Source organism: Piliocolobus tephrosceles, chromosome 9 (assembly GCF_002776525.5).
Source record: "Piliocolobus tephrosceles isolate RC106 chromosome 9, ASM277652v3, whole genome shotgun sequence".
In the NCBI taxonomy this organism is placed as follows: Eukaryota; Metazoa; Chordata; class Mammalia; order Primates; family Cercopithecidae; genus Piliocolobus; species Piliocolobus tephrosceles.
The window spans coordinates 76276150-76300871 of NC_045442.1; the positions used below are offsets into that span (position 1 = coordinate 76276150).

Genomic DNA, 24722 nt, shown 5'->3' on the forward strand with positions numbered 1-24722 from the left:
GGAAGGAAGGAAGGAAGGAGAAAGAAGGAAGGAAAGAAAGAAAAGAAAACAAAAGAAAAGAAGAAAAAAGAATATCATCTGAAATCATGACTAACCAACAATATATTTGCTCCCAACTCAGCGTATCTGTCACACTAAGATAGGGTTCAGCAATAAAGCCTGTGGGCCAAAGCCAACCCAACTCCTATTTTTTACAGCTTACAAACAAAGAATGGCTTTTACATTTTTAAATGGAAAAATTTAAAAGAAATAATATTTCATGACATAGGAAAATGGTATGAAATTTAAATTTCAGCATCCTTAACTAAAGCTTTATTGAATCACAGCCATGCCCATTTGTTTACATATTGTCTATGAGCGCTTTCGTGCTGCCACAGCAGAGTGTAGTCATTGTAACAGAGACCACATGTGGTGCACTCACCACTTTGCCTGGCTGCCAGCACCCTACAAACCACAGTAACATTATTGTAACAGCAATGTTTGGAGTACCATGGTTATCACTATACTGTGACATTTTAAAAAATTATATCCATTATGTCAAAACAAGAAAGCCAGGGATGGGTGGTTCATTCCTGTAATCCCAGCTACTCAGGAGTGAGGCAGGAGGATTACTTGAAGCTAGGAGTTCAAGACCAGCCTGGGCAGCATAGTGAGACCCCCATCTCTAAACAAAATTTTGAGAAAAAAAAGAAAACATGTGAACTTTGAATGTCGCACTTTTAAGGCACACTAGAGCGTGTATTATTTTGTCATCAAATTAAATGGCAAAATATGTTTCCCGCTATACAGTGCCACTGTGCTAAAAGAATATAATAAATATCAACATTACCAGACTAAGCATTCATCACAATAGTCCCAGCTCACTGAGCACAAAGGTCAGAAAAATTAGAAAATTTAAAACAGAATTGGCTGGGCATGGTGGCTCACACCTGTAATCCCAGCATGTGGGAGGCCTGAGGTCAGGAGTTCGAGATCAGCCTGGCCAACATGGTGAAACCCTGTCTCTACTAAAAATACCAAAAAAATTAGCCAGGCAGGTGCCTGCAGTCTCAGCCACTTGGGAGGCTGAAGCAAGAGAATCACTCGAACCTGGGAGGCAGAGGTTGCAGTGAGCTGAGGTCGTGCCACTGCATTCCAGCTTGAGTGACAGAGCGAGCCTCTGTCTAAAAAAAAACAAAAACAGAATTATCACAGCAGAATTTCTTTACAAAACTTATAAATGAAAATAAGTCTGCAACAAAAGTAGGGTTCCAAGCAGCTCATTTGTTATGCAAGCAAGGAAAGATATTTACCAATGGTGAGTGAATTAAAACATATTTCAGTGGCCAAAAAAATGTGTCCCAGAAAAAACAATCTTGTCTAAGATTTTAGCCTTTTGGTGAGAATAGCTGCTCAGAGTTGACACTGGGAGCAACATCAATAGTCAACTAAAAACAAGGCACATGATGAGTGCCTTTCCTTGGCTCCTGATAAGTAGACAGATGTTCCTGACACTGCTCAGTTGTTCACGGAAAGGGTCAATGCTGAGTTGGAAGTGCCTGAAAAACCAAACCTCTATGAATAGTCTTTGATATGGTTTGGCTGTGTCCCCATTCAAATCCCAACTTGAATTTTATCTCCCAGAATTCCCAAGTGTTGTGGGAGGGACCCAGAAGGAATCATGGGAGCTGGTCTTCCCTGTGCTATTCTTGTGATAGTGAATAAGTCTCATGAGATCTGATGGGTTTATCAGGGGTTTCCACTTTTGCTTCTTCCTCATTTTCTCTTGCTGCCACCATGTAAGAAGTGCCTTTAGCCAGGCACGGTGGCTCAAGCCTGTAATCCCAGCACTTTGGGAGGCCCAGACGGGCGGATCACGAGGTCAGGAGATTGAGACCATCCTGGCTAACACGGTGAAACCCCGTCTCTACTAAAAAATACAAAAAACTAGCTGGGCGAGGTGGCGGGCGCCTGTAGTCCCAGCTACTGGGGAGGCTGAGGCAGGAGAATGGCGTAAACCCGGTAGGCGGAGCTTGCAGTGAGCTGAGATCCGGCCACTGCACTCCAGCCTGGGCGACAGACGGAGACTCCGTCTCCAAAAAAAAAAAAAAAAGTGCCTTTCGCCTCCTACCATGATTCTGAGACCTCCCCAGCAATATAGAACTGTTAAGTCCAATTAAACCTCTTTTTCTTCCCAGTGTTGGGTATGTCTTTATCAGCTGCTTGAAAACGGACTAATACAGTCTTCATGGAACAATTACAGGCAAGAGTATTTTCAAAGTCATGTAGAAACACCAATTCAATACAACCTGCAGTGAAATCTGCTAAGATGTGTTACAGCTGACAGTGATAAAAATACGTGTGGAATAGAAAAAGGCTAAGCTGAACAAATTTACAGAGCTCGTGAGAAAATAGAGTGTTTAAAGACAATAAGTTGTCAGCATATTACTCAACAGCAGCTACTCTGTGAAAGTATTTGAATCTATGATGTGTTATTGAGCCAGCGGTGTCAATAGTGACCTTCATTCACACTTGTAAACTGGACCATCAGTTCCGTGAATTTTTGTCAGAAACAGAAGCTGAATACATCCTTATGTCCTACCACACAGCAATTCCATGGCTTAACAGTTATATCATGAATTTTTGAGCTCAGGGCCAAGATTTAACTTTTTATGGTGTAAATTGAAGGTGCATATAATGTTTTGATATAGATATACATAGTGAATGCTTACCACAGGTAAGCAATTTCAATATCCATCATCTTAGACAGTTACTTTTGTATGGTAAGAGCACCTAAAATCTACTCTTAAAAAATTTCCAGTACACAATACAATCTTATTGGTTATCTTCCTCATGATGTACTTTAGATCTCTATATTTATTCATACTGCATAATTGCAATTTTGTACCTTTTGACCTACATCTCCTCATTCTTCTTCCAGGCCTACCCCCACTCCACCTCTTGGTAACCACTGTTCTAGTCTCTGTTTTTATGTATTCAACTTTTTATTTTTTTGAAGATTTCCACATAGAAGCATGTGGTATTTTTCTTTTGATGTCTGGTTTATTTCACTTAACATCACGTCCTTCAGTTTCATCCATGTCATCACAAATGGCAGGATCTACTTTTCTCTTAAAGCTGAGTAATATTCCTTTATATATACATATATGGAACACATATATGTGTGATATATATACAAGATATACATGAGAAATACATCTCACGTTTTTTCGAGACAGGGTCTTGCTCTGTCACCCAGGTGGGAATACAGTGGCGCTGCCTCAACTTCTGGGGCTCAAGCAATCCTCCCACCTCAGCTTCCTGAGTAGCTGGGACCACAGGTGCATGCCATCATCATCATGCCTGGATAATTTTTACATTTTTTCTAGAGATGAGGTCTCCCTATGTTGTCCAGGCTGGTCTCGAACTCTTGACCTCAAGTGATCCTCAGGTCTCGGCCTCCTAAAGTACTGGAATTACAGGTGTGAGCCTTTGTGCCCAGCTCACAATTTCTTTCTCCAGTCATCCACTGACAGACATTTAGGTTGTTTCCAAATCTTGGCTATTGTAAATAACGCTGCAATGGACATGGGAGTGCAGGTAATCTCTATGAAGTGCTGGTTTCGTTTCCTTTGACTATATACTGAGAAGAGGAATTACTGGGTCATATGGTAGCTTTTAATTTTTTGAAATACACCCATACCGTTTTGCATAATGGCTGCACCAATTTGTATTCCCATCAACAGTGTATAACAGTTCACTTTTCTCCACACCTTCACCAATATGTGTCTCTCCCCTTTTTTTTTTTTTTTTTTTTTTTTTGCACTCCCCCAGGCTGGAGTGCCTCAGCCTCCTGAGTAGCTGGGACTACAGGCACGCCTGGCTAATTTTTTGTATTTTTAGTAGAGATGGGGTTTCACCGTGTTAGCAAGGATGGTCTCGATCTCCTGACCTTGTGATCCACCCGCCTCAACCTCCCAAAGTGCTAGGATTACAGGCATGAGCCACTGCGCCCGGCCATGTCTCTTCCCTTTCTGATAACAGTCATCCGGATTACGGTGGCTCATGCCTATAATCCGAACACTTTGGGAGGCCAAGGTGAGTGGATCACCTGAGGTCAGGAGTTCAAGACCAGCCTGGCCAACATGGCAAAACCCCGTCTCTAATAAAAATACAAAAAAAAAAAAAATTAACCTGGTGTGGTGGCAGGTGCCTGTAATCCCAGCTACTCAGGAGGCTGAGGCAGGGGAATCGCTTGAACCCGGGAGTAGAGGTTGGAGTGAGCTGAGATCATGCTACTTCACTCCAGCCTGGGTGAAAGAGCAAGACTTCGTCTTCAAAAAAAAAAAGAAAGCAGCCATCCTAATAGGGGTGAGGTAGTATCTCATAGTGGTTTTGATTTGATTTGCACTTCCCTGATGACTAGTGGTGTTGAACATTACCTGCCACTTTTAATAATATATCTGTTGGCCATTTTTATATCTTCTTTGGAAAAATGTCTATTTAGGTCCTTTGCCCATTTTTTTATTTGGTTTCTTTTTTTTTTTTTTTTTTTTTTTTGCTATTGAATTTGTATTCCTTATATATTTTGGAGATTAACTCCTTATCAGATATATGGTTCACAAAATTTTCTCCCAATCCATAGGCTGCCTTTTTGTTTTGCTGATTGTTTGCTATGCAAGAGCATTTTAGTTTGACCTAGTCCCATTTGTTTAGGTTTGCTTTTATTGCCTGTGTTTTTGGTGTCATATCCAAAAAATCATTGCCAAGACCAATGTCAAGGAGCTTTTTCCACACTATGTTTTCTTCTGGGAGTTTTACAGTTTCAGATCTTCCATTCAGGTCTTTAATCTATTTTGAACTGATTTTTGTGTATAGTAGAAGACAAGGATCCGGTTTCATTCTTTTGCATGTGGATATCCGGTTGTCCCAACACCATTTATTGAAGAGATTATCGTTTTCCCTTTGTGTTTTCTTGCAGGGCTTGTCAAAAATTAGTTGACTGTATATACTTCGGCTTATTCCTGGGGTTCTCTATTCTGTTCCACTGGTCTATGTGTCTGTTTTTATGCCAATACCATACTGTTGTAATTACTATGGCTTTATAATATTATTCTGGATCAAGTAATTTGATACTTCCAAGTTCGTTTTTCTTTCTCAGGATTGCTTTGGCTATTCAGGGTCTTTTGTACTTCCATACAAATTTTAGAATTGGGTTTTTCTATTTCTGTGAAGAATGCCATTGGAATTTTGATAGGGATTGAGATGAATCTGCAGATTATTTTAGGGAGTATAGACAGTTTAACAATACTAACTCTTCTGATATATGAACACAAGATATCTTTCCATTTATTTGTGTCTTCCTCAATTTTTTGCATTAGTGTTTTACAGTTTTCAAGGTATAGATGTTTCACCTCCTTGGTTAAATTTATTCCTAAGTATATTATTGTTTTTGAAGCTATTATAAATAAGATTATTTTCTTGGTTTCTTTTTTGAGTAAGTTATTGGTAAACAGGATTTAAATTTTTCTTAATGAGAAGAAATACTCTCAACCACTATCATCAAACATTCAATAGATTTGGAAATTAGCTTTGGCTGCAGACTTGATAATGTTTCTTAATTCATTCTAAAATTACATGGCAAAACATCACTCATATGTAAAACTTATACTGCAGTAAATTCACTTCAACAACAACTCAGTTGTTTGAATCACAAGCAATATAAAGCTGCTTTATACACTTCCAGTGCTGTTAAAACTAGAACAAGGTATTAGATCTTCGTTCCCAAACAAATTGGCAGTGGATGTATTTTCCAACCTCGAACTACAATTCCAGAGTGTTTGTAAGGCCTCAATATAAGTGCAAAGGAAATTTCCATATTTCAAAATCCATATATGCAATTAAGAAACTTCCATCAACCTTCAGTTGGAAGTGGCTATTCTACAAAGTACTGCATGCTAAAAGGCAAACAGCAAGAGAAAAATATAATAGAATTCTAGAAATACCTTCTAAGGAATAAATACGCTCAATTTAAATTATACACACATAGACTGATAGCAGTCGTTGACAGTAACTATGTATGTAAAAAGACATTTTCAAGGATGAAATACATAAAACCTCATTACAGATCAGCATTAGCAGATAAATATTTTTAAATAGATTTTGATGATAGACCACACTAACACTGAACTTCAAGTGAGATGTTATCTTTTAAAATTTTTTTTAAATTCTCAATAGTAAACCTGTCTAACAAAAAATTTATATTCAATGATTGTTTGAATTTCACCAATAAAACATTTGCAAAAATTCATTTTCTCTCTTGCTATTCCTACATAATATGCCATAATGCCTTCATAATATCCTCAAATTTGCCTCTTGGCCTGCAAAGCATAAAATGTCTACTATCTGACAATGTATTCTAAAATAATAATTTTTTGCAAGTAAAGACATAATAAAGTGATTAATATCTCATTTGCAAAAGGCTTTTAAAGGTAATTCTTGGTATTCCTATATTATCCCCACTAAGAATAAAGTGATGGGGTAGGTAGCTGAAATGCAGAAACAGTTTCAATCAACTTTCAGACACTGATACAGGAAGTTAAATAACTCCAACCTCTCAACAATAATGCAAAGTGTACTTGTTAAATAACAATCAGATTGATCAAAATAACCAGCTTCTTGACATTTTCAAGAAACTTCCAAAACCTAATCCCTTTCTTCACACGAGCAAAACCACTCAAAGCCATTCAAAACAAATAAAAAACAAAAATGTTCTCACTTCAAAAATAAGTTCTTATATAGAAAATGGCAATAAAAATACTTCCCTGTTCACAAAAAACTAGGCTTGCTGGAGAGTGCCTAAAATGTCAAGGAATTTCAAGTCAGTGGTACTGACTATGAGGACAACTGCTTTTGCAACCAGCAAGGAAATAACCAGAGTTCCCAACCTCCAGCTCACATGACTCAGAAGGTATCCAGAGGCCTCTCTGTTTTTCTTCATCTCAGCCACACTCTCTCTTAAGCCTTAAGATTGATCTCTCCTATCTCTTTCTGCACACCAATCCACTCCATTACATGGACTGGCCATAACATCTTCTGCATAATATTATTTTATCTTCCACCCTAATACAATACTTAGAATTCAATACACAGTGGATTAGTTCATACTGGTCAACATAATATGGCTAGAGAAACTTTTTATCGCTAGTATTGCCAAATTATACACAAGTAAGATAAAGTAGGTGAGCCAAAGAGAGTTAAGTATCTCCCACTTATGATGTAATTGCCTTGGGGAAGGAGAACCGCTGGGAATTCTCTGATTTTTGATAGAAAGGGACAGACACCAGGTATAGGAGCTGTAAGAGGAAAGCTGGCTCCTCATCCACGGTTGTGGCTGCTGCAGGAAGCACCTGGCCTGTTTGGATGACAGTTTGACACCCAATTCAACACTTTTTAACCTCCCCTCAAGAATAAGCCAATGACTGAAAATGAAGACTCAGAAGCAGTAGAGTTTTCAACAGCCCTATCCTTCTAAGGGGCCTGCAGTTTTCTACCTCAATATCAGGGAAAGGAAGTCAGTCAGAGAAGCTATTTGCCAGGTCTATATTTTTCTTTTTATCTGCATACCCAAATAATAGACTTCTTTCCCAATTTTAAATATGTAAACTTGAGTCAAGACTCTGGAGTTAAGTATTATCTCGTAGAACTATAGAAGTGGCTTAAATTTAGCTTAGAAGCTCTCTATAAATTAAATCAGTCCAGAAGCCACTCTGGAACTTTCCTCTCTCCAGCTTGTACTCCATGACCCATCCCTTCAACAATTCCCTTACCAATATCTTCAGCTCCCTAATCATGCTACCCCAATCCTGCTTCAGTTAAAAGGTCCGCCTGTTCCACTTCTTCACTCAGATATCTGGGCCCAAGTGAAGAGAATCACATAATCACATAACCAAACCAAATAGCACGATTGATCTCCAACTGCTACCAAGTAATGCTAAATTATATCCCTCAACTCTTCTCTTCCATCCTCCAAAACTGCCATTTCTAACCTTCACCACTCTGCCCATACCTCCTACTTTACACCCTTGTTCTTAGCAGATGATCATAGTGCCTACTTCATAAAGAAGACAGAAACTGTTGAACACAGAAGGTGCTTCCCCAACACCATTCTCTCCTCTTTCCGTCGATTATAATCAAAGAAGTGCCTTCTGCCTGCCTAACCTATGATCTGGGCCCATTTCCTCTCATCTCCATGGCAAGCTGACCCTACGAATCATCCACTCTATTTCCTAATGTCATTCACTCACTCCTCCACTACTGTGCTCTTAAACACAAAAGCATCTCTCCTTGCTCTCAAAATCTTGAAAGCACTGCCTACATTTTCCATCTCCCCTGCCTAACTCCACCCACCCCCACCACTCCATCCACACTGTTCCCACCAAATTATGGTGGCCTCTGATGAACACTTTTCCATTCAGCAATAGATATGGTTGACCACTCAGATCTCACCAAAACACTCTTTCCCTTTGCCTTCTGTGACAGCACACTCTCTGCATTTTCCTCTTACCTGGAGGTATGGCATCTTTTGTATCAGCAACAGCAATGTAGGAAGGAATGTGTATGTATGTATACAAGAATGTAGTCAGGAAAACTCATGGCTGCTGCTTCTCCAGCAAGGAAGACACACACATTCATAAAGATGAAGATATTAGGAAGCCATATCTAGGTAACTGGAGATGGGAAGTTTATCAACATTTGGGCTGTGCCAAGCTGAGGTTGGCATCGTTAATTCCAGTCCCCTCTGAACTATCCTACTTGCCTCACCTGCTGAAGTAAGAGCTCCTCTGCTTTAAGCCTCTCCATCATTTCCTGCTCCATCAGAGCTAATTCTCTTTCATGCTCCAGCTCGGCCATTTCCTTTTGTCTCTAGCATTGTTTAAAAACAACAGCACATGACTTCTTAGAGAGAAAGCAATTTGTAAAAGCAATCTTGAAAGCATTTATAGAGACAATTAGGGAAAGGGTTAAGCAAATTATAGCCCATCCCTTTGGAAAAGATATAATAATTTGGGAAGATATGTTATCTGAATAATGAGCATAATATTGAAGTTATACATTGTGTATGATCACAAGTGCATAAAAGTGCATAAACAAATCTATAAATCTATAGAAAAAATATTTCCCATGAAAGGAATTACCTAAAAATCTAAATAGAAGTCTTCTTTGGGTACTGTTTTCTCCTTCCTACTTTTCATGTTGTTCAAGTTTTTGTATAATAAACATTATTTTTATAATAAAAATAATAATATTAAAGTTTTTAAAAAGCAGACAAGTTGGACCAATTTTTTTTTCTTCTAATTTTCTAGAAGGAGATTCCTACTTACCAGTTGTTCCATGGTCACATTTTCCTTAAACTTGTAAATCCACAATGCTAAATATTCTATTGGATCCACTGGGCGAACTCTTGCCACTTCTGCAAGACCTTGAGTTAAACATGCCCCAAGGTGCTTTTGAAGATATATTGACTCCATTTCTAACTCCTAAATAAAAACTCCTAAAAAGTAAGTGTTTTTGCATTACTGCAGGATATCTTCAATAAAGTCACTATAAGACTAAACTCCAGTGAGTTGAACAAAGCCTTACATACACCCTGCCCTCAGTCACATCCACTTCCTGTTGGGGGTGTCACAAGCAAGCTGGCCCCAGGAAACTTCTAATAGTTTCCAAAACTCCACAGAAGTCACTACAACTAACGTGGTTTCAAAAATCCTGAAGGACCTCAAGTCCAAGAGTCAGAAAAGAGATATTATCATTATTGATTTCAAGTTTACTTGATGCCAAGTAATGTGGGTCCCATTTAATTCTCACAACATACCTGAAAAATAGGTATCATGATCCCAATGGGAACATGAGCAAGCCCAGGCACAGAGAGCATAAGTGCATAGTTCAGGATCACACAGCTGGCAGATGAAGGAGACAGGGTTTGTACCCACCTCTTGATTCAGGATAACACAGCTGGCAGATGAAGGAGACAGAGTTTGTACCCACCTCCTGATTCCAAAACCCTAACCCTAAAGACTACACTAAAATGTCCCTCCTAAGCCATGAGAGCCATTTTTACAAAGCATCACAATAGTCCATCTTTTGAAAAAAAAAAAAAAATCCATAAATTTCCAAGGCCAAAGAATAAAAACTCAGCCTCCAAATAATAACATATGAAGCTCCTCACAATCTGGCCCCAATTTTCTTTTCAGGTTCACCTCCAGACATCATCTCTCCTGGCCCCAGCACACCCTGGCCCCAACTCCATGGATATCCTGCCATTCCGATGACCACCCCTTGCACATTTCCATCCCATGACTCTTGTACATGATGATCCCTCACTCTCCTCTCTCTCTCTCTCTCAAAAGATCTCCTCCCCTGCAAGGTAAAGAATCATTTCTTATTCCCTGAGCTTTCCCAGGCAACCCAAAGAAGTTCCTCTTGCTCCAAGCAGCTTACACAGCATTTACCACACTATCATAGAGAATTACACTATCTCTGTGTGTGTGTGTCTGTCTTCCCATTAGAAGACAAACTCCTCTAGCTGCTTGAAGAGTGTTTTAATCACAGGGCTGACACAGCTGTCTCTCCATGGTGGCAAGGGAATGAATTTCTCCACTCTCCCAGTTATGTCTTACTCCTTCCAGTTATGAAGATAAACAGGAATAATCATAGACCAGATTGTTTTTAAAACAGAAAAGGAAAAACGCAGCAACCAATCTCTTTCAGGTGCTTTGGAAAAATTGATCACCCTCAGATTACCCTTAATATTTTAAGAAATCCAGACTCTCCTGATACTCTGATGAAATGTAATCAATTGTTGAACAAATGTATAATGAATATTTGCTAGGTGCAATGGCTCACACCTGTAATCCTAGCACTTTGGGAGGCTGAGGTGGGTGGATCACCTGAGGTCAGGAGTTCGAGACCAGCCTGGCCATAGTGGTGAAATGCTGTCTCTACTAAAAATACAAAATTATCCAGGTATGGTGGCACATGTCTGTAATCCCAGCTACCAGGAAGGCTGAGGCAGGACAATCACTTGAACCCAGGAGGCAGAGGTTGCAGTGAGCTGAGATTGTGCCATTGCACTCCAGCCTGGGCAACAAGAGTGAAACTTCATCTCAAACAAACAAACAAAAATACCTGTTATAGGTCAGGCACCATGATAGGTACTGGGAATACAAAACTACTGTGGCTTGAATGTCTGTGTCCCCAAATATCCGTATGTTGAAATCCTAACTCCCAATGTGATGGTATTAGGAGCCTTTGGGAAGTGATTAGATCATTAGTGTGGAGCCCTCATGCATGGGATTAATGCCCTTATAAAAAGAGACGGGAGAGCTTGCTCTCACTCTCTGCCATCTGAGAATAAAACTAGAAGACAGCCACCTACACACTAGGCAGAGGGTCCTCACCAGACACCAGAAATGCCAATGCCTTGATTTTGGACTTTCCAGCCTCCAGAATGATGAGAAATAAATGTGTATTGTTTTTAAGCCACCCAGTGTTGGTAATTTGCTATAGCAGCCCAAACTAAAACAAAAACAGTCTCTGCCTTTGTGGAGCTTACAGATGCGAAGGGAAGATAAATATTTAAATCAATAAATATGAAATTGAAGTTAAAATAAGTATATGAGACCAGAGAAGAGGAGGAGCTGATCAAGTCAGGAAAGTAAAAAAAAAAAAAAAAAAAAAAGCTTCTCTGGGGGTGACATTTGAGCTAAGCTCACATTTACTGAAAAAAAAAAAAAACAAAAAACAAAAAACAGTAAAATTAACATGACAAAGAAGAGAAGGAAGAGTCTTCTAGGTATGAGGAAAGGCCCTGATATAGGAATGAGCATGGCAATTATAGGGGAGAGAATGTCACTGTGTCTAAACTTGTCCCTGGACAAATGCACCTAGCATTTTGCATAAAAGTTCAGAGACACTGACATCTAGGGGTCTGTCCATAACCCCCAATTTTTATTCTATGGAAAATTTCAGTGTCTCTGAAATTTTATGCATAACCATGCGCATATGCCATATGACAGTGGTGGGAAGGCAAAATGGTGTAACTCCTATTGAGGAGAATTTGACAACATCTAGAAAATCACATATGCATTCACCCTTTGACTCATCAATCTTGCTTCTTGGATCCTATCTCAAAGATATAGTTGCAAAAATATGAAATGGCATATGCACACAGGTATTTGTAGTATTATTTACAATAGTCTCACTGAAGCACCATCTAAATGTTCATCAAATTGGGGATTAAGAGCAACACAATGGATTATTATGCAGATGTACAAGAGAATGAAGAAACTAAAGAGTGATCTCTAAGACACAAAATAAAGAAAACAAGGTGCTGAAATTGTATATGGTCTGTCATCTTTTGTATTAGCAACAGCAGTGGGGAAAGGAATGTGTGTATATATAAACATAGTCATAAAAACTCTAAAAACTGAAAACAAACTGGCACAAATGAACCTAATTCCAAATCAGGTTGATATTGGTGTCTTAACTACACGGAGAAAAGAATTATTACAACTGACTTTGGAATACAGTATCTTCACTGTATTTCTTCAGTAGGATATATCTAAAAGACCAAAATGCTATAAAGACATGTCAAAGTCATTTGAAGTAAAAAAAAAAAGGGGGGGGGGGGAACAGACTCCTGTTACTGCTCCAGAAAGATAAAATGTGGGAAGGTAGGAAGGGGACCATTATCCCCAAAGAGAAAACTTCTAGCCTACCAGTGGGGCCAAGTCAGGGGAGGCTCTGTCTCGGATTTCTGGGCATATCAGTGGGACCCAGGCAAGGCCTGCCAACTTCCTTAGCATATTCCTGTCCGTGAAACGAGGATAATACCCATCTCTCCTGTGGTAAGCAATGTTATTTTTCATATACACCAATAGGCATCTTGGCTCAACATAAGAAAGCCGTTTCCCACAGAAACAGCTGCTTACAGCCTGAAGAAGGTGCCACAGAGATGGAAGGAGGTTCCTTACCCACACCTGGGAGACAGCCAGCCGACTGGGCAGGGGCACCCGGGCAGGGTTGCCAGACTTCTCAATTAAAAACCTAGCTCGCCCAGGTGACTCTGAATTTCAGATAAACAACGAATAACTTTGCATGATACTATATTTGTACTGAAAAGTAACTCGTTTATCTGAAATTCAGTTACCTGCGCATGCAGTACAGTATTGTATCTGGCAACCTCCCGGGGCGCTCAGTGTGGTTTTCCCACCCGGGAGTCTGGAAGAGTCTCCCGCAGCCCGCAGGAGACAGACGCAGCGCTCCCCACTCAGGACGAGCAGGAGGAGAAACGGCTGCTTTCGGGAGCCCCAGGCGCGAAGCGGCCTCCTTCCTCCTCAGGTGAGTCCTGCTCGACGCCCAAGGCCCAACGGTCAGAACCGCCTCTGCCCGCCGGACCCAGCGAAGCTAGAGGAACAAATCTCAAAAACAGTTCGGGCCTTCCCGGTGCGCACACCCGACACACGCGCCAGCTAGCCACTCGGCAGCCGCGTCCCGTTGCCAGGCAACGAGAGCGCGCGCCTAAGGAGCCCGTGTAGGTGAGCAGAGGGCGCGCAGTGGGCGGCGGAGGGGGAACGCGCGTCAGAAAGAGGGGGTCGTGGGGGGTCGCGCTGCAGGGAGGAGGGGGCGTGCAGGAGCAGGAGCGCGCGGCTGAGGGGCCGCGGCTGAATGGAGGGGGCGTGCAGGGGTAGGAGCGCGCGGCAGACTAGAAGGGGCGCGGCAGAGTGGAGCGGACGCGGCAGAGAGGAGGGGGCGTGAGGGAGCTGGGAGCGCGACATAGATAAGGGGTCGTGCAGAAGGGGGCGCGCGCAAGGGGAGGGGGCCAGAGAGGAGCGGGCGTTCAGGGGGCGGGCGTGGGGCAGAGAGGAGGTGGTGTGCAGGAGGGAGAGCGTGCACGAGGGGGAAACGGGCAGAGAGGAGAGGGAATGCAAGAAGGGGAGCGCGGCAGAGAGAAGCGGGCGCGCTCCAAGGGGCTGGGGCCAGGGAGGAGGGGGCGCGTAGGAGCGGGGCGCCAAGCAGAGAGGAGCGGGCACGCGGGAGCGGGGTGTGCGCGCTAAGGGTCGAGGAAAGGCATATGTGGCGGCGCTCAGGTGGGTGAGCTGAGGAGACTTGCTGCGCAGAAATCTGGAGGAGTGGGGGGACCGAAAAGAGCAAGGGACCTTGGCTGGCAGGCAGGCATGCTCTGGGAGAGACGAAGCGGTGGCGCGCTTTGAGGAGGAACTAGGAAGGGCAGCCAATCGGAGAAGGGCGGAAGACCTAGAGTCGCTGGAAGACCGTCACTGCAAGCTGCTAATAGCCTGGCAGTTTCACAACTCCCTACCTTTGCTCTTGCTGGTGACCTCTGCTTGGTTCCTTTCAGAACCAACTCGGGTGCCTCACCTCCGGGAAGCCGTCTGGTCTCCACCAGGCCCAAGCCCTTGCAGTCCTCCCTGGCCTAGTCATCTGTGCATGTACTAGCCTTTCCCGTATTCTCTTTCAGCTTATGGGCGGGGCAGTGCCAGGCAAGAGAGGCCTTAGTAGATGTTAGTTGAGATAGTAAGTGCCAGAGTGGGCAAGGACAAATCAAAGGGAAGCATGAGCGCAGGCGTCAGAGCTCTCAATGAATAAATCAAGAAATATTTACTGAGCTCCTAGTGTGCCAAGCATGGGCGGTATACAGCAAACAAAGACAACCCCTATTCTTATTTTGCCTACTGAATGCAAGACCAGGAACAATGTAAGCAGACCGTCAGGGGAGCTCTGGGAAACACCAAAAAATAGCCTCTCCCCCCATTGGTGAGTGTACCCTAAGTTGGTCTGAGTAGGCCTTAAAAGGCATCCCCTTGGCCAGGCGCAGTGGCTCACGCCTGTAATCCTAGCACTTTGGGAGGCCGAGGTGGGCGGATCACCTGAGGTCAGGAATTGGAGAGCAGCCTGGCCAACATGGAGAAACTCCATCTCCACTAAAAATACAAAAATTAACCTGGCGTAACCCCAGCTCCTTGGGAGGCTGAGACAGCGGAATCGCTTGAACCAAGGAAGCAGAGATTGCAGAGAGTCGAGATTGCGCCACTGCACTCCAGCCTGGGTGACAGAGCGAGGCTCTGTCTCAAAAATAAAAAATAAAAGGCATCCCCTTGACTCCTTCCCCTCCAGGCCTCACACTGTGGCTCTATGCTGGCTCTACTGTCTTTGTACCATATCTTAGTGACTGTTGGGGAAACACATTTCATTCAGATCATTGTTGAAAATGGGCAATTTAGAGTAGGTGGAGGTATGCCAATATGGCTTGCCACATGTAAGCAGTGTGGCAGCCACCCAATGACCAGAGATTGCAGAATTGGTGATTCTGCCTTCTGGGAAGGACAGTTCTACAGTGATCCAGGCAAAGTAGATTGGTAAGTACAAGTTGCTTGGAGATTTTATTAACATACAGGTTCTGAATCTGTGGGGTGGAGTAGGACCTGAGATTCTGCATCTCGACAAGTCCCCAGGTGATGAAATGCTGCTGGTCATCTGTCATCAAACCAGCTTTGAGTAAGAAGGGTGTAGAAGGTTGTTTATCCAAATGCATTGGTTCAAGTGGACCACACAGATTGACAGGAGACACCACCCACCTCTATCCCCACCCTATCACTACCCCACTACATTTTTTTTTTTTTTAATTCCCTTGCAGGTCTTGGGGTCAGAAGTCCAAAATGAATTTTATAGAGCTAAAAGCAAAGTGTCAGCAGCACAGGTTCCTCAGGAGGCTCTGGGGAGAATCCATTTTCTTGCCTTTTCCAGCTTCTAGAGGATACCCTTGGCTCAAGGCCCTGGATCACATCGCTTTTTCTCCCTCGGCTCTGGCATCACCTTCCCTGTCTGACCGTACTGTGTCCCTCTTATAGTGACATCTGTGATTACATTGTTCCTACTCAGATAATCCAGGATAATCTCCCTATCTCAAGATCCTTAATTTAATCACAGTTACAAAGTCCCTTTTGCCATTTAAGGTAACATATTCATAGGTTCCAGGTATTCAGACATGGACACATTTGGGAGCCATTATTCAGCCCTAGAACAAGGACATTCTCTTACTTATTCTTCCAGTATTCAAAATCAAGAAATTTAACTTGCATAAATTATATCACATAATCTACATTTCACATTCAATTCTTCCAATTTTCCCAATGATGTCCTTTATAGAATTCTTTTTTCTTCTCTCTTTTTGTTTTAGACAGAGTCTCTGTCACCCAGGTTGGAGTGCAGTGGTGAGATCTCAACTCATTGCAGCCACAACCTCCTGGGCTCAAGTGATCCTCCCACCTCAAGACCCCATGCACCTCTCCACCCCCTGCCACCAAGTAGCTGGGACTACAGGTGTGTGCCATCACACCTGGCTAATTTTTGTATTTTTGTGGAGACAGGGTTTTGCCATGTTGCCCAGGCTGGTCTCAAACCCCTGAGCTCAAGTGATCTTCCTGCCTCAGCCTCCCAAAGTGCTGGGTTTACAGGTGACCACCACCATGCCCAGCTGAATTATTTTTTCTTGTCCAGGCCCAATCTAGGATCATGTGTTTCATGTAGTTATTATAGCTGTTCAGTCTCCTTTGATCTATAACAATTACTCTTTTTTTTTCATAACCTCAACATTTTTAAGAGTACAGGGTAGTTGCTTTGGATTTATTTGATGTTTCTTCAATTACATTCAAATATTGCATTTTAGACAGGAATCCATGGAAATGTTTTATGTACCGTAAGAAGTGCATCCCATCAGGAGGCACTTGATGTCACTTTGTTCCTTTATTGGTGATGTTTGCTTTGATTACTTGGTTAAGGTTTTGTTGGCCAGGTTTTGCCACTGTAAAATTTCTGTATTTGCTTTGGAATTAATACTTAATTTGTGAGAAGAAACTTTGAGACTATGCATATATCTTATTCCTTGTCAAATGTTCACCCAGGTTTAGCACTCATTGACTCATTGATGATTCTGCTTTGATTCAGTTATACTGTGGTGGTGAGGAAATGGCAGTTTTTTAAAACTCCATTATTTTCCCCACTTTTATTAGTTGGCATTCTACTTTAACAAGAACTTTGCCTTCTCCCTTCTTAATCTATGAATGTATTCTCATATGGACTCATGGAGTCTTATTTTATTCTGTAAGTTATAATCCATTACAGTCACTATTTATTTTAATTTTAATGGTCAAACTGCCCCAGATTTGACTAGTAGGAGCCCCTTCCAGCTGGCTTCTCTGTCCCCAACCATTGTATTTTTTAGAATTTTCTTACTTTCTGGCAAAACCAAATATTCCAGGCTTATTAGACTTGTCCTGCCCCAGCCTTGGAATCAGCCATTTCTCCAAGGAGCCCTGATTCCTCTTAAGTGACGAAGGCTATTTACAAGCAAGGTTTATATGCTCAGTGTGCTCATTGCTACTGAAGTGTTTTGGTTTCAAGGCCCTTGTAGTGGAGAGAGCTAGGAAATATTTTTTTCTATATCCATAAGATAGATATGGATATCTGTCTACTTGTTTTTCCTTCCTTAAGCTAGAAAATGGGGAGTGGGGGGAAAATTGAAAAATGCCTCCAGAAAATGTTAAGGCTAGATCTAAGCTTTTATTATTCGCCGGGCTCTTTTGGAATTCAAATGTGTCAACTTCAGGAATATGGAATCCGTCAGGAGGAGGCCAGGTCCTAGGTCATTTCATGGCACAATCCTCCACTGAATAGTGTAATAAGCAGTTACTCTGTGCCTGGCTAAGTGCCTGGTGTGTGTTTATTATCACCTCTAATTATTGTGAGCTACATACTTTTGTTACTTTTATTTTACAGATGAGAAAACTGAGGCTGAGAGAGACTGAGTGACTTGCTGAAAATCACACAGCTAATAAGTGGCAGAATCAGGACTGGAACTTGGTCTGTCATATTCCAGAATGTGCATTCCTACTGCCACAATTCCCTGCTGCTCCTAAGTTGGGCTACATTGCCTCCAGCTCTTGAAATATGATGAATAGTAAATCCTTAAGTAATACAGAATGGAGTATTATATCAGGTGCTGGCAGAGCTCCTGACAAGCAGTAGCTGTAGCACCAACATTTTCCCTCTCTCTTCTCCCCAGTGCATTTCCATGGTCCCTTGTGAAATAAATGAGCCTATCTTATCTATGTCATAGATAGATGACTGTAGCCTCCTACCTCACGATAGCACAGCCTGCTGGGTGCTCAGAGCCCCTCCCAAGGACCTCCTGCCTGCTCCTTTATTTTCTCTGTACTCAAGAGCAGAAATGTGTGGGTAAGGGGTGGCCTTAGCCACCCTTACCACCAAAGTACCAACCTCCTCGCAAGCCTGGTAAACCCTAGGACCCACACTGTTTGACCTAGTGCAGCTGGAGAACTTTAGAAAAAAGTCCATTCGAATATAAGAGCAAGTAAGTGTTTGTTGGTTATTTTGGGAAGGGTGTGATCCAGAAACATCTCATATTTATCCTGAAATAAATCTGAATTGGTTAGAATGTGTCTATTTTTAATATCAGATTAAGTTAATAAAATAGTGTGACTTTGTTTTGATGTTTTCCAGGCTGCCAGGATGGAAACAAACTACCTAAAGAGGTGCTTCGGAAATTGCCTGGCCCAGGCACTGGCAGAGGTGGCAAAGGTTCGGCCCAGTGACCCAATAGAATACCTGGCTCACTGGCTTTATCATTATGAGAAAACAGCGAAAGCAAAAGAAGAGGTGTGTATGGGCCCTGGGACTTAGGGAGGGCCCAGCTTTCCCAGAGTAATTTGAAAGCCAAGACACAAGGCAGGATTCTGGAGCTGGCCTGGGGAATTTCTTGGTTTATTTGACTTGCTGTTAGATCCAGATATCCCTGAAGCATGGGGATCCTGGGGGCTGAGAGGAGTGGGGCTTCAACTCAGAGGAGCTGTGGAGTTGAAGGGTTTGTTACTACTAGCAGGCTAAAGCTAGTTACAGGAGGAAACTCAACGAGCCCAAAAGGCCCACAGCCCAGATCAGTCCCCAGTGAGGGGGCCCCATTTATAAGGCTTCCCTGGGTGCTGACCTGATTCGACTCTGTCACCTCACCCCAGAATAGGGAAGAGAAGATCCAGCTACAGGAGGAATATGACAGTAGCCTCAAGGAAATGGAAATGGCAGAAATGCTGAAACAGGAAGAATATCAGATTCAACAGAACTGTGAAAAGTGTCATAAGGTAGGGAGAAGGACTCAGCTTTGGGTGGCCGCACACATCCCAACATGGAATCCAGGAAAGCCACAAGTCAGCCCAGTCCCCCCTCAAGGCACATTAAGGATCCCTTTAGCCTGATTTTCACTCTGTATTAACATATTTGCATACAAACCAATGTTATTGACAATCTTTGTTAATGAAAAAATGAGATATTAAAAGACAGATTTGTCTTAGATTTCAGGAAATACTCTGGTGTTATTGGTTTTTAAAAAATCTGTTGTTTTTTTTTTTTGTTTTTTTTTTTGAGATGGAGTCTCGCTTTGTTGCCCAGGCTGGAGCATGGTGGCGCGATCTCGGCTCACTACAGCCTCTGCCTCCTGGGTTCAAGCAATTCTCCTGCCTCAGCCTCCCGAGTATCTGGGACTACAGGCACATGCCACCACACCCAGGTAATTTTTTTTTTTTTTTTAGTAGAGACAGGGTTTCACTGTGTTAACCAGGATGATCTCAATCTCCTGACCTCGTGATCCACCCCCCTCGGCTTCCCAAAGTGCTGGGATTACAGGTGTGAGCCACTGCGCCTAGCCAAAATATCTGGTTTTTTAAAAAACCTGATTTTAAAAAAATCTATTCACTTGGAACAAATATTTTTTCATATAAGATCCTTTGAGCCCTTTTCAAGTAGTAGTCAATATTTTTCAGAAACCAAATATGGTTGTTACCAGTGCATACCTCAGATATTTAACTTAGTATTTAGTATTTGGTTTATTATATTCTATTTGCTTTTACGTGAAACTTCAGATGCCTCCTCTGTGATGCTATAATATTAGGTGTAAGTTATTAAGCTGGAATAGCTGAAGACAACTCTGCATTTGTCAGTCTAAAAGGATATCTTTTACCTCCCACAGTTTTTTTCACAATCTCCTGAAAAACACCTTATGCCATTCTATGCTTTCTACAGAGTGGTAGATACCTGGATAGAGAGTCATCTCAATTGCAATGTTGGGTTTGATATATGACATCTTTTTAACTATCACTATACTCTGTGCATTAAAGCCTTTAATGCAGTCCATTACAATTCACTAGCATTTGCTAGCTTCCAAGCCAATTTGAAGACATGAAAATATTAAGCTTATTTACGTTTATACTAATATACTCAACGTCGTCATAAAGAATATGTTTGCTTTTTTAAGCCTAGATGTCTTGTAAATAAATCAAAAGATAGTTTCATTCTATTGTTTGACAATAGTCTAAAGGAACTCTCCCTCAGGAAAGATTCCTTCTTTAATCAATTGTTTGGAGATGGGAGAAGTGAGGATCATTCAGCAGAATTTGTCATCACCTTGTTGCCCACCTCTAATCCATTTATCTAACACCATGTTTTACTGTTAATAGAAATATAAATATGTAAGGCAATAAGAAATATATAAAGAAGACTCCCAAAACTCCACCCTAGTTTTATGGTAGCTTTATTAAGGAAAATTTCTCAGCTCACATCAGTATTTTGAATTGTCTTTTTGTGTTTCACTGAGGAGGTTTTGCATCCTGTAGCAATATTCCTTAACAAGATTTAGGTAAGTAAATGGTATGTCATTCTTTTGCCAAGTGTGTGATGTAGGCAGTTGTAAGGGAAGATGGGAAATGAAAACCAGCACAATGTCTAGACTGTGTGCAAGTTCTCAGTTTTAGGAAAGAGTTCATGTGTAGGTTGTGATTATGGAAATTGATTCCCTATGTTAGAAGGAAATAAAGAGAACCCAAGAGTGATCTAAAATGAAGCCAAATTTATAGTTTACCTGGCAAGAGAGAGCCACAACATTAAGATGTGAGTTACTCTCCAAGCAAACTTTGACAAGGCTAAATAAAGGACAAAGAGGCAGAGGTGTGTCAAAAAGACAAGATTCCAAGTTCTGGTTTCTGATTGATTCAAGGTGGATTACAAACTCTTCCTTGCTATTGGTCACCTTCACATTTTGTGTGACTAGTGCTGGGAAAACCAATTTCAAACTGGCCCAGGATGGGTTGCATAAAATTTCAACAGGGCTGCTAGTTTACCTGATGAACTGATATGCATATACTCAAAGCTTTGCAGTTTTTTCCGTAATCTCTTTAAAAACAAAACAAAACATCGTGACTTGGATACAGGTTAACAAGTCTTTGAGTACCCGAGATTGAATACTGCTTATCTAGTGGATGTATCAAAAGACGAATAGAAACAGAATGCTCTGTATGGTAGGGATCATATCCAATCATCCAAACCAAAAAGTATCCATAGAGGAGGTAGAATTTGAGTCAGGCAGAGGTTATCCTTGGTATTAATATCTCTTCATTAAGCAGATGCAGCTTTAAGTAAACGATAAATTTGTTTCTGAGTCAGAAGAAAACTCCTATTGTTTATGAAGATCTAAACTATACAAATGTTTTAGAAATACATGTTTATGGAATCAATAGCTATTTGCTGCATAGACCCAATAGTTTGAAGTTTAGAAGGGTCTCAGAGACCATGTGGACAAGGATGAGCCCCACAGGGCTGATTGTAGAATGGACCTGTATGACTTCCAGGCAAAGACTGGCGTGGAGGGGGTCAGTAGAGCCTAAGCTCCAAGGATTCCTACCTCAGCCCGGGACATGGATGTTAGACTGCTCAATATTGTCTCATAGGTCACTGAAGCTCTGTTTGTTTTTTTCCTGTGTGGTTCAGTTTGGATAATTTCTGCTGATCTACCTTCATGTTTACTGACCATTTCTTCTGCAATTCCCTATATCCTATCTGGAGATTCTGTTAATTTTTTCACTTCAGATATTGTACTTTTCAGTTCTAGAATTTCTATTTAGTTTTTTAAATATAATTGCCATTTTCTCTGCTGATACATCTTAACTTTCACATTATGTCCATTTTCCACCTTGGATTTTTAAAAATATTTGTAATAGCTGTTCTTGTCTGTTAATTCCATCATCTGTGTCATTTGAGGACCTTTTTCTTTCTTTCTTTTCTTTTTCTTTTTTTTTTTTTTTTGAGATGGAATCTCACTCCGTCACCCAGACTGGAGTGCAGTGGCGAGATCTCAGCTCACTGGAACCTCCACCTCCTGGGTTCAAGTGATTCTCCTGCCTCAGCCACCTGAGTAGCTGGGATACAGGCACCCGCCACTACACCCAGCTAATTTTTGTATTTTTAGTATAGAAGGGTTTCACCATGTTGGCCAGGCTGGTCTCGAACTCCTGACCTCATGATCTGCCCACCTCGGCCTCCCAAAGTGCTGGGATTACTGGTGTGAGCCACCATGCCCAGACCATTTTGGAGCCTTTTTCTATTTAATACTTTTCCTCTAGATTATGGTTCACATTTTCCTACTTTTTTACATGTATGGTAATTATTACTTGTGTTCTGGACATTGTAGAGGACATTTTATAGGGAGTCTAGATTGTGTTGTTTTCCATTAAAAGATGTTGGGTTTTGTTCTGGCAGGGAGTTAAATTATTGGTGAATCAACTTCATTCCTATAGATTTGGTTTTATGCTTTGTTAAAGCAGGGCTATTTCAGTTTGTTTCTTAGTCTCTGGCATGAAAATAGCAATACTGTGTTTTTGCCATACATCTTTTGTGCTTTAGTCTCTAATAATAACTTTTCTGCTGTTTTGTTTTCTTTTTAGGAACTGAATTCTGAAACTGTTTCCACGAAGAAGACCATATTCATGCAGGAGGACACAAACCCCCTTGAGAAGGAGGCCTTGAAGCAGGAATTCCTGCCAGGTACTTCCAGTATGATTCCAGGAATGCCTCAACAGGTTCCTCCTTCAGAGTCTGCTGACCAGATTGACTGGAACTTCAGAATGCCAAAAGAAATAAATTACAAGGAGGCTTTTCAGCATGAAGTTGCTCATGAAATGCCTCCTGTCTCCAAATCTCCTTCTTAGGTTACCAGAAGGTAGATGCTTCTGATTTGCTTTTCTCAAAGCTGGAAGCCAAGTAAATGCCAGCTAGAACCAAGATTTAAGGGGCTGTAAAAGGAGAGTTCAGGGACTCTCCAGCCTACTCCTGTTCTGAAAAACCTTTAATCATGTGAATATTTGAACTAGTTATAGGATAAAATAAACTCAGAATACAGATTTTAAATAAGTAAACAAATGGCTGTGACTTTTTCCTCTTGTGTTTTCAATGTTTTGGAGACTACACAGTGAAAATACATCTGTTGGGGTGATCAGACCGGACACCAGGCTGTGGGGGCTACGAAGTCTGGCGAAGTCGAAGGAATGAGAAAAGACAAGAGAGAAAGTGGGACCAGGGGGCCAACGCTGGTATGGAGGCTGCAAAGGCCCCAAGCTCTGGGATCCCACACTATTTATTGGTGATCAAACAAAGAAACAGGTGGTGAGGATGTGGGGGTTGAAAGGAAGTGATGTATCAAGTGAACAAGCTACAGCTGTGATGGTTTAGCATTTTCTTTGAAACATATGGCTACTTGAGATAATGGGAGTGCTAGAAGCAAGGAGCCAGCAAGTCTAGACACATTCCAAAGGTCCCAAGGAGTTTTACCCTGGACCCTGGACATGTTCCAAGCCCTGTCACAGCTCCTCTCTCAACACTCAGCTTTCCTCCCAACACACATCCATCTCGTGTGTTCATGTCTTAACTTTTGCTTCACTTCACAGTCAGGCCTCTCAGAGTATTATTTACACATATCCTGGAGTCTGCCTTTGTCACTGATAGCAGATATTTTTCTTGAACATATATTACCAGTTTTTTAATACTTTTTTTCACTTTTTGTAATTGTGGTAAAATACATGTAAGACGTACCATCTTAACCATTTTTAAGTGTGCAGATCAGTGGTGTTAAGTAGATTCATATTCTTTTGCAACCATCACCACCATCCAGCTCCAAAACTCATCTTGCAAAACTGAAACTCTACGCCCATTAAATAATAACTCACCATTTCTCCCTCTCCCCAGCCCCTGGCAACCACCATTCTACTTTCTGTCTCTGTGATTTAGATTACTCTGTAAGTATGTTGTACAAATAGACTCATACAATATTTGTCTTTTTTGTGACTGGCTTATTGCATTTAGCATAATGTCCTCAAGGTTCATTCATGTTGTAGCATGTGTCAGAATTTCCTTCCTTTTTAAGGTGGAATAATATTCTGTTGTATGTTTATAACACATTTTGCATATCCATTTATTTCATTGTCCATCAGTGGGCATTCATCCATCAATGGATATGTTCACATTTTAGTGATTGTGAATAATGCTGCTGTGAACATGACTCTACATATACCTCTTCAAGACCCTGCTTTCAGATCTTTTGAGTATATGCCCAGAAGTAGAATTGCTGGATCATATGATAATTCTGTTTTTAATTTTTTGGGAAGCCACCATTCCATTTTCCACAGCAGCTGTACCATTTTACATTCCCACCAACAGTGCACAGGGTTCCAATTTCTCCACATCCTTACCAACACTTGTTATTTTGTAATTGTTGTTGTTTTGATAGTAACCATCCTAATAGATGTGAGGCAGTATCTCATTGTAGT

General features: G+C 41.5%; 2 protein-coding genes across 6 annotated transcripts in view; one reads left to right on the forward strand and one right to left on the reverse strand.

Moving 5' to 3' along the window:
• The window catches only part of DYDC1 (DPY30 domain containing 1), a 16983-nt gene extending 7474 nt beyond the window's left edge, over positions 1-9509 (reverse strand). For all 3 annotated transcript variants that reach the window (XM_023204748.1, XM_031936245.1, XM_023204747.1), the window contains exons 1-2: positions 9363-9509; positions 8803-8904 (exon numbers count right to left, since the gene is read on the reverse strand). In XM_023204748.1, coding sequence (XP_023060516.1) covers positions 8803-8904; positions 9363-9509 — 249 coding nt within the window. The remainder of the gene's footprint in view (positions 1-8802; positions 8905-9362) is intronic.
• On the forward strand, positions 2100-24223 carry DYDC2 (DPY30 domain containing 2). 3 transcript variants are annotated; one of them, XM_026455775.1, is made up of 4 exons: positions 2100-2144; positions 18580-18735; positions 19092-19214; positions 22845-23315. In XM_026455775.1, exons 1-4 carry the CDS (start codon positions 2112-2114, stop codon positions 23106-23108), a joined length of 576 nt encoding a protein of 191 aa, XP_026311560.1. In that variant the 5' UTR covers positions 2100-2111; the 3' UTR covers positions 23109-23315. The 3 variants fall into 3 exon arrangements, with proteins under 3 accessions (XP_026311560.1, XP_023060514.1, XP_023060513.1); XM_023204746.1 differs by lacking the exon at positions 2100-2144 and adding an exon at positions 13243-13380; XM_023204745.1 differs by lacking the exon at positions 2100-2144 and adding an exon at positions 14664-14814 and having other exon boundaries at positions 22845-24223.
• The last annotated feature ends 499 nt before the right edge of the window (positions 24224-24722 follow it).